General features: G+C 50.7%; 1 protein-coding gene across 1 annotated transcript; it reads right to left on the reverse strand.

Annotated features, from left to right (window-relative positions):
* Window positions 1-11: 11 nt before the first annotated feature.
* On the reverse strand, window positions 12-1,363 carry LOC124706215 (probable membrane-associated kinase regulator 4). Its single transcript, XM_047237862.1, has one exon. The coding sequence runs from the start codon at window positions 1,315-1,317 to the stop codon at window positions 199-201; it is 1,119 nt and encodes a 372-aa protein (XP_047093818.1). The 5' UTR covers window positions 1,318-1,363; the 3' UTR covers window positions 12-198.
* Window positions 1,364-9,942: the final 8,579 nt, after the last annotated feature.

Consider the following 9,942-nt stretch of genomic DNA (forward strand, 5'->3'; position numbering starts at 1 on the left):
GACCCGCTTATTACTTGACTGCAGTTGATCTACCACGAAACATAATCCGATGATGCACTGAAAACAATCTGGCTGAAAAGTTCAGAGATTCTGTTCATCCGAGCAACACCGTGGCGACACAAGTTTCAGTACCACAAAACTTGCAGAATGCATTGCAAACATCATTGTACATTCAACAGTTAGCACAGCACCGATCGATCACCCTCTGCAAATCTCGACGAGCTCGTCCAGGCCCTCGGATTCCGCGGCGACCTTGGACGCCGCCGACGAGGACAGGAACCTGAACCCGGTGTCGCTGGCGCTCTTGCGCACCGAGGCCAGCTGCTGGGACTTCTTGCAGTAGGCGATGAGGCCCTGGATGGGGTTCTCCGCCTCGGAGCTCGCGCTGCTGCTCCTCCGCAGCGCCGGCGCCCCCGCACCGTCGGAGCCGCTCGAGCTGCGGACCGACGACGAGGTGGAGGTGGAGGACTTGCAGGACGACGATGTTGAAGAGCACGAAGACGGCGCCGGGGGCGCGGGGGACGTCTTGTTGGACGCCGAGTACCGGACGATGACGCTGGAGAAGGACCTCCGGTGGCCGGCGCCGCTTCCGCTGCTCTGATCAGCGGCGATGCACCTGTTGCTTCTGACCTGGCCGAACGGGTTCTTCTTCCACGCCCGGAGATGGCCGCCATGGCCATGGGGGTGGGACGAGAGGTCCTTTGAGCCAAGAACGGGCTTGTCGTCGGCGTTTCCCGCTGGTTTCGGCGCGGCGAACATGGTCTTGAGGTAGGCCCTGGAGGCCTTGAGCTGGCGGCCGAGGTTGAGCTGCCGCGTGACGAACCGGAGCCTCCTGGACCAGGGCCTCTGCTGCTTCTCGCCCGCGGCCGCGGCGGCGTCGTCGGCGTAGGCCAGGCCGGCCGCGTAGTCCCGGAAGAACTCCTCCACGTTGAGCTCCCCGCTGACGAAGCACGAGTTGGCCGGGGACGCGCCGCGGGAGCGCTCGCAGGGCGTGGCCGGGGCGGTGCTGACGGCGAGGTGCCGCCCCCTCCCCCTGCCGACGCCGGCCGCGGCGCAGCGGTCGAGCAGGAGGTCCTCGACCATCTGGGCGCGCGGAGGCAGGTGCAGCGGCAGCAGCTTGCCCTTGTAGAAGAGCTCGTCGGCCGGCGACGCCAGCGGCAGCTGCGGCTCCCCCGCCCGGCCGGCCAGCGGCGCCGACATGTGGTGGAACTCGAACTCCCTCCCCGCCGCCGCGAAGCCCAGGTCCATGTCGATGTAGTCCTCCTCCTCCTGGAGAACCTGATCACGCCGCGCCTCCTCCCCTCTCCTGCTCGCCATGGTTCTTGCCTCTCTTTCTCACTTCACTATGTTGCACTCTGCTCTGCTCGGGACGCTTCGGGAGCAGATCGAAATGGCAGTGTCGTCCACGGGGGAAGCGCTCTTATACAGACCGTGCCAGTCCTGTGCGTGCGCTTTGCTTTGTCCAGACCCAGACCAGGGGGAGGCCCTACCAAACTATTGCAACCACCATTGCTGTCCGCATGATCCGACTCTTGTTTCCATCTTGGCCCTCACCCTATGCTCTGTTTGCTCTGGTGTCTGTTTATCTCTAGCAGGCTAGGCACGCATTGCTCCATCTCTGGCTTTATTCGTGTCCCGCTGCCCCCTTCTTTTTCCTCGAGCGGAAAACGGCTTTCGCGATCGAACAAGTGCTGATTACTCGATCACTGGTATTCTTTTCCTTTTGCCTTTGCCTTCCGCTCCCGTCTCGGCTGCTCCACGCTTCTCTTCTTTCCATGCGTGGCTATCTATCTAGCTTACCTCGAGCCATTTGATTTGACAACAGAAAGTACTATACTGATTCTGAGTACTGTATTCCTAGTGTTCATGATTATGACATGGCTTACACCATCTCAACCGGCCGGCCTCAAATATTAGCGGGCAGCACACATGCCGGCTACGTATTTGGGATCGCCGGCAAACGTTGGCCAAAAAAAATAAACTGTCCACACCCGTTAACCCTAGTAGTATGCGTCGGCAGCAAATGACAGAGGAGAGAGGGTGTTTGGATCGTAGGTGGGGAATTAAAAGAAGAGAGAGGCTCACGTGTGGGCCGGTGGAAATCTTTCTACATGGAGTTTGTTGCCGACAGCCTACCGACATCCCCGATAGTCTCCCTTCCTACATGGTTCATTTGAGGTTTGTCGGTGCTTGTATTGGGCTCGACATGACGTGGATTTGTATTAAGAGCTTTCGTGTAAGCAGCTTTCCTCAATAGAATCGCCAAATCGCTGCCGGCTACGATTTAGGGCTCGGCTTGTGGAGATGCTCTTAGCGATGCAAATTACAAGACGTGGTTAGTCATTGTAAGGCAGAATTGAGTAGCATACAAGCTAAATTAGTGAGACTTGTATGCTCTAATAACATGGTGACCAATGGTTGATGCATGTTGGCCCATATGGCATGTATGTGTCCATGGTGACTAGGGATGATGCATGTGGGCCCATATGGCATGTATGTGTTCATGGTGACTAGGGATGATGCATCTGGGGCCCATATGGCATCGAGGGGTCCATGGTGACTAGGGTTGATGCATCCGGACCCGTATGGCATCCGCGTGAGCATGGTATCTATTGTTGATGCGGTTGGGGCCGTATGGCATCTATGTGTTCATGGTGACTAGGGTTGATGCATGTGGGGCCGAGATGGCATATGTGTGTTTTCACTCTCGTTCCTTCGTGTAAGCATCTCAAGAAATCCATGGAACTTGTTGGTCGACGCATATATGATGTCCTACGTGTATGCGACATTTTACTCTCGTTGTGGTTTATTACCACCTTTGAGTAGTCTCCAAAGAGCTTGCATTCGTTGAATTGATGATAGACCTATTGATGTGGGCACTACCCTTCGTGTACCCAACATTGGCCTACTCTCCTTCGGCCCAACAAGGGATTCATGAAGATCATTGCATCCCATGATGGACCATGTCGGTTGTGATTAAAGAAAGGCGTAAGGAGACAGATTCTTGGACAAGACAAGGAAACGTCGATTAATGAAATATTAGATCGGATCTCATTATAACATAGTCAAATCCGAGCAGGACTCTCGGACCTGGCCTCCTATATAAAGGCCAGGAGAGGGCCTCACCGGGAGGACATCAAAATCATCTTACACAATCCCGCATACACCAAACCCTAGAAACCTTGTCTTTCGGCAAGTTCACCACAACGTACTCTATCGGCTGCCCCAGTGTAACCTTTTTCATCGATAAATCAAGATTAGACAAGTAGGAGTAAGGGTTTTACCTCATCGAGGGCCCCGAACCTGGGTACAAACTTGCCTTCTGTTCATTTGGTATCCGATGTCTCGTGCTAACTTGCAGTGATTCCGTCAACCCTAAGCCCTCATGGTGGGTATTGCCGAGGAGCCCCTCGTCGGCTAGAGCCATCTCGTGGGGACCCCGCTAGTCCAAGGCACCTCATCGCCTATTCTCGATCGTGTCGGTTGCACCTTCGCCAAAGCATCACCACCACCGTTAGTTCCATCATCGCCGATCTCGAGGGACTCGGTCCCTTTGGGACCTTAGAGTTCACTCCTCAAGTCGACGCTTGCGTTCGGCCTTCTCGGGCTCGCGCGGCGGGATGGACATGACGGCCGGAAGCATCTACTTCCATGTCGGCCGTGGTGGTGTTCTTCGGGTCCCGACCCGGTCAATTTGGGCTTCGCAGCAGCTCGTGACTTCATCGATCGCTACGTGCACCGCTTCATCACCAACCGTGGCCGCTTTATCGGCTGCTACTTCAACAACCAATGCATCACCAGGTGTCGGCTCCGGCATCATCATCATCATCACACCGCACCATGTCCACCATGTTCTGTCGGGTCGGATGACTCCGAGTCATCGGATCTCGACATCGTACTACCGCCTCGACCGCGACACTGTGCACGAGCTCAGCTCGACGCTTCTCCTTTCGTATGAGGCATCAAGTACTCCTCCAATGAAGAAAGCATCGGCAAACATAACGACGTTGTCCCCTTGACCACGACACGATTGGCTTCCCATCAAATCCGCATCGTCATCAACCCTCAAACGTGAGCCGAGATCTCCACGGGTGAGAACACCCCGCGCGTCAACATCGAGCGACGACGGGATGGCGAAGCCAGCGGCGTAAATGTCAATAGTACTTTCTCTCGTCTCCAGGGAAGAGTGGGCTTTGGCCCGCAACGCCGTGGTCAACAACACCTGCCTCCCTATCGGTGTATCGGCAGCATCCTCAACGCTTATCACGTTATTCTAGAGAAGAACCGCTCTCGGTTAGCCAAGGAGCACGGCGACCTTGATCGATGTCAGCCAGGTGGCCGATCTATCAAGCGAGTGACGAAGGGAGATATCTTCTCTCGGAGTGCCTCTAGAAGCAACCAGTGCCCCGACAGGTTTCGCCCGCGCATTCCCCGCCTCTCGTAGGCGGACGCAAGAGAGATCACATCGACCTCTCCAACTCCTTTATGACAATGGATACGGCGGGCATCCTAAGGCCCAAAACAGCCGAAGAAGCAACCGCAAATCTCGCAAAGATATCCGATCAATAACCAACCGACGCCCGATGATCCAATGGCACCAGCTCATCGGGTTGCCTTGGAAAGTCTCGGAATTATCGGTGATAAGCTCACCCCCAGTGAAGGAAAAATCTTCGCATCGCCGCAAAGTGGTTCTCGACGCCGTTCTTCCTCAAAGGACGCTCGCGATGATATCACGCGGAGAAAAATTGACAAGGTTCGTTGTGCCGGCTTTGATAGCGACGATTCTGAAGAAACTCAAGAACACTATGGCGAACTTTGCGGTGTTGATTTCCCCGAGCCATAAGATTCAGGAGGCGATGCCACCAAAGAGATTGAATCCAACGCCTACCGACGCAGCCAAGTATGATGGTCAGCCAGGAGCCGACGTCATGGATAGACGATTACCCGCCGACCGTGATCCCGCACAAGGGAAACCAAGTGATGGTGATGCAAGGTGTCTACAATTGTACCTCAAGGACTCGGCACGAGCATGGCTAAGAGGCTTGCCACAAGGATCTATCATGTCCTAGGAAGATCTAGTCGGCGCTTTTGTCAAAAGCTTCACAACCACGTACAAGAGACCTGTCAGATCGAAGTGCTACGCCAATGTCACCCGGCTTAAAGGAGTCGATGCGCTCATACATCGGCTCTTCACCAAAATCATGAACGTTGCCGAAGATGTCTCTCGTTGACGTAGCTATCGACGCTTTCAGCGATGGCATCCGACAAGAATCCTATATCGAAGAACTCGGTCGCAAGAAGCCGAAAACTATCACCAAACCGATAGAGATTGCCAATAGTTGGGTTGATGGCGAAGATCACGTGCGAAAGCCACGCCCGCGCAATGATGACGAAGAAGATGAACGGAAACATCCGAACGACTCAAGCAGCCGACGCGATCACCGCAAGAAGAGGAGAGATCGCGGGTATGAAACATTCGGCGATGCTAACATCATTGCGGCAGGCTACGCTGATCGACGCGACGACCGGCATGATGAATGGCGCAGTTGAACGACGTGATGATCGTCGGGACAATAATCGTAGTGGGTCTGGAGGCAATCGAAGTAACTGGAGGTATCGCCCTCCGCGGGTACCTGAATTACCGTTTGCAGAACAACTAAATGCTCCTTGCTACATACGCATACATCGACGCAAAGAACAACGTCAAAAACTCGACCCATTTGCTCAGGGACTGCCAACGCGTTCTCGATCTCCGAAAAATATACGAATCGCCCAAAGGGCGGACATACCCAATGATACAGGGACCGCAACCCCTAACCCGCCGCCCGCACCGCAACACCAAGTTTAGCAAGTTTAGCCTTGTGCACAAAATGAGGCGTTCCAGATGAGTATGATCCATAAGACTGGCATCTCCAAACAGAATTGAAGAAACTTACGCAAGAAATCAACTTCGCGAAAGTTACCATGGCAAACATCCGTGAATACCTCGGCCGGTCCGAGCAAAGCGTCCTATTCAGTAGGGCCGACCACCCGATGTCCGTCCCAAGGCTAGGTCATGCAACACTAATAATCGAGGCGCAAATTGGTGGGTTTAACATGAGCAAAGTCTTCATGGACGGAGGCAGCAGATTAAACTTTCTATTCGCAAGTAGGATGAAGGCGATGGGCATCACAGCCGATATGCTGCAAGAATCTGACATGTGTGTTCATGGCATTATTCCAACCTTGCCTGCGTACCCTCTCGGCAAGCTCTCTCTAGATGTTGTCTTCGGAAAACCCGATAACTTCATGAAGGAAGGACTCGAGTTCGAGGTAGTGAACTAATCACATTACCACGTTATCCTCGAAGGCCAAGCATACGCCAAATTTATGGCGGTACCTCATTACGCATACTTAAAGCTCAAGATTCTAGGCAACAACGGAACCACTATCACCGTTCAGTGGAAGTTTCTCGCGTTCGTACAATTGCGACAGTGGAATTTCGAAAATAGCCTCCAAGTTCGTGGTGAAGCAGGAAATCAAGACATTAGACATCTTCCCCAAAAAGCTACAAATCGACGATCGGGCTTCCAAACCTGATGAGGTTGACAAGGTCAAGAAGTCAAAGAAACAGCCAGTTGACACTGTCAAGCCAATAGAAGCCATCGACACTTCGGTAGAAGCCGTCAGTGCATCGACAGAAGCCATTGGCGTATCAACGTAAGATATCGGCACACCGACGGGAGCTATCAACGCTTCGATAGACCCTCCTCTTACTTAAGAATATTAGCGGCAGCAACACCCCTACCTTTAGAATAATTTACTCTTTTATTCAATAAGGATTTTTTTAGCTATAGCAGTTTAGCGTACTCTTCGATTACAACTTATTAATAAAGTTCAAGTTCATCTATGCAAGTGTTATTCTATAGGACGCACCCGATTTTATTCGAGGTTCCTGGCAAATCTTTGAGTCCTTCAAAGAACATCGTACACACGATAAATTATCTCAAAACTTTATCATATACTTTAAATGTAAATGTAGTGAGCATACAAGAAAAATACTCGGGGGCTGCGTACGATAGTCTTTATATCGAAGAATCCATCAAGGCGTAAATCGTACTCACGATAAAGGAGCATTACAAGACCATCAAGCAAGGAACAAGAAGCTACCGACTACTATAATACATCGTTCTTGCGATAAAAATAAAAAAAGTTTCGCCAAAGCCTCATGCCACCCTCAACCATTCGGGTGCAACTATCAATTATAATCGGATAAAAATAGCGGCCCACGCCAGTACATCGTTCTTACGATACCTGATCTATGAAGCCCATAGTGCACACTGTTCCCTCGATGACTCGGGGGGCTGTTGCCGATATAATTCAAAACACATACATATGATTCAGCAAAAACATATTGCGATTACTACGGGTCCGTCGAGCTTGCAACATGAACTTATCACTCAAAAGTTGTCACCGGCAAATATACAAACTACAAACATCGTATTCACGATACTTGAAGAACGAGTGTGCCAAGATTGCGACTTTACCAAAAAACAATACTTCATAAATGCATCGTTCTCACGATAAGTTTCATCATGAATTAACCGGCACCAAGGTTCTCCCGTCTATGTGGGCATCGACATCGACATTGCTCAAGCAAGAAGCGCAGGATCGACAAATAAGTTACATCGTTTTCGTGATAAAATTCGACATATATTTCTACAAAGGCACCCGAGTACTCGGGAGAAGAAGACAGAGAATTACCACCAATTACATACAAAAATTGTGTCAATTTTACAGGTACTTGATGTTCTGATTAGTTATTCAGCACTTTAGCTTCTCGGTTTGCTTTAGAACATACTTCCAGTCTATCAACTATGATGGAGGCAGGGTGCCTGACGACAGGATAGTACGAGCACATGTCAGCATCAGCCTTGACAATCAACTCCAAGTCGAGTGAAGGGTGTTGAGCCGGTACAAAAGCAAATGATTTTTCAGCCCCAGCCAGAACTTGACTTCGCACCAAAGCCCGAACTTCGCAGCATTCCTGAAATTTGACATCATGGCAAGCAAGTGTCTGAGGAGCTGGGTTAAGAGAAAACATGGTCTTCCATATCATGGTCAGGCCTAATCGAGACTTATCAAAGAATCGGTGCAGCTGCTGCACTCAATCTTGGAATTTAGCAACAACCGCAGCCTTCGACTTGTTGGTCCAGAATACGCCGTGCGGTTGCGACAAATTAGTCAAGACCTCGACCCGTTCGTGCACTCGCTTGTTTTCTTTAGACAAGTTAAGAGCAATAACTGACGAAAAAGACGAAAGGAAGATCGCTAATGAAGAAGATGCACTCGAAGACATGAAGAAGACGAAGAAATATCGGATACTCCCAGCTTCATGTTTTCGGTGGCCTTCTGCAGTTCATTTAGAGCATACTACTCAGCTTCAGTGGCTAATTCACATTTCTTCTTTATCACTGCCTCCGTGGTATGGATACCTAACAAATCTTTTTCCATGCGAGATATTTTGCTTCGCATCGGTTGAACAAGGCCAGATTCGAGTGCCGTGGTAGGACCTGAAGAACTTTCGGCAAACGGGACGACCGGTGTCACCTCGCAACAAAAAATCGAGTACGCATATTCAGAAAATCAAAAACAATCTCAAGGACTTCAACTCCCATCGGGAGCACCCAAACAGGGGTAGCATTGCATTCATAAAATAAAGTGCTGGCAACATGGCCAGCAAGATTCGTTACAAACAGGCATTTAAAAAGTCATTTTCAAGAGTATCGGTTACAAGACGACAATTTCACGAAGCTTGAGTTTGTGTTTAGACGCTTGATTTCGATAGTTGCTTGCTTGTTCGCCTTCACCAACTCAAGAAGCTGGCGCGCGCATTTGCGCGCCGGTCTGCTAAAATAACTGAGGTCGATAGCCACGCCATCCTTGTCTTTCGGCGACTCCTTCGTCAGAAACTATCCATATCGGCTTTGAAGCTATATCCGATGCGTTTGCATACCTCGATGGTGTCGTCGGTGTCGACAGAGAATGCGCCCACCAGCAGCGCCAACGTATTGTTTGGTCTACCTTTGTAAAGATCATGGCAAAAAGCCTTGACAAGGCCGCCTTGTTCTTCTGCAGAAGAGCTTGAACAAGCTCTCTAGAATTGACAACAAAGGAGATAGCATCGGGCACAGAATCGACTAGAGGCTCACTTACGCGATTTAAGGGTATATCAGCAGCTCCTATAAAAGTGAAGACACAAGCAAAAATTCAACATGATTCAAGAAGAAAGGAAGGTTGAGGTTGTTAAAATAAATTACCCAGTACAGTCTCGATGGCTTTGTGGAGACTATCCTCCTTTTCCTTCGCTTGAGCATGGGCCTCCACCTTCTTGTTCTCCTCCTCCTTCATTTTCATTTTTAGCCGGTGAAGCTCTTTCTGCAATTTGTCGGCCTCCTGCCGGGCAGTAGCTGCTAGCTTGACCGCTTGATCAAGCTGATCAGATGAAAATTGAGCAGCCATCTGAAGCCGAGCATTTTCAGACTCAAGCTAGATGAATCGGTAGGCGAAACATTTCACTATCTCCACTGTGGCTTGGATGGGCTATGACGCAACACAAGACAACCCAATCAAGTCGATATGGGGCTTATCCCTTTTATACGTGTGAAGTTGTCATCAAGCCAACATTTGACTGCTGACAGTCAAACGTAGGCTCGGGGGCTAGTGGGACAAGGACCATCGTCAAAAGAAACAAAAAAACACTACGACATTTACGTGTCCTTCAGGAGCTGGGGACCAGGAAGCTGCTGTCGAGGGAATTTCTTTTCCTTTTGTCTGAGCTCTCCTCGATGGAGAAGGAGCGACTGGTGCTCTCTTCGACAATATTGGCTTGCCGGCTTTGGTTGTTGCCTCTTTGCTAGAGCTGGTCTTTGCCTTCTTTGGGGGAGGAGGAAATATTTCTCC

Source organism: Lolium rigidum, chromosome 4 (genome assembly GCF_022539505.1).
Source record: "Lolium rigidum isolate FL_2022 chromosome 4, APGP_CSIRO_Lrig_0.1, whole genome shotgun sequence".
NCBI classification, from domain to species: Eukaryota; Viridiplantae; Streptophyta; class Magnoliopsida; order Poales; family Poaceae; genus Lolium; species Lolium rigidum.

Coding starts and splice junctions, on each gene's coding strand:
- LOC124706215 (XM_047237862.1), bottom strand. CDS start 1,317: ATGGCGAGCAGGAGAGGGGAGGAGGCGCGGCGTGATCAGGTTCTCCAG.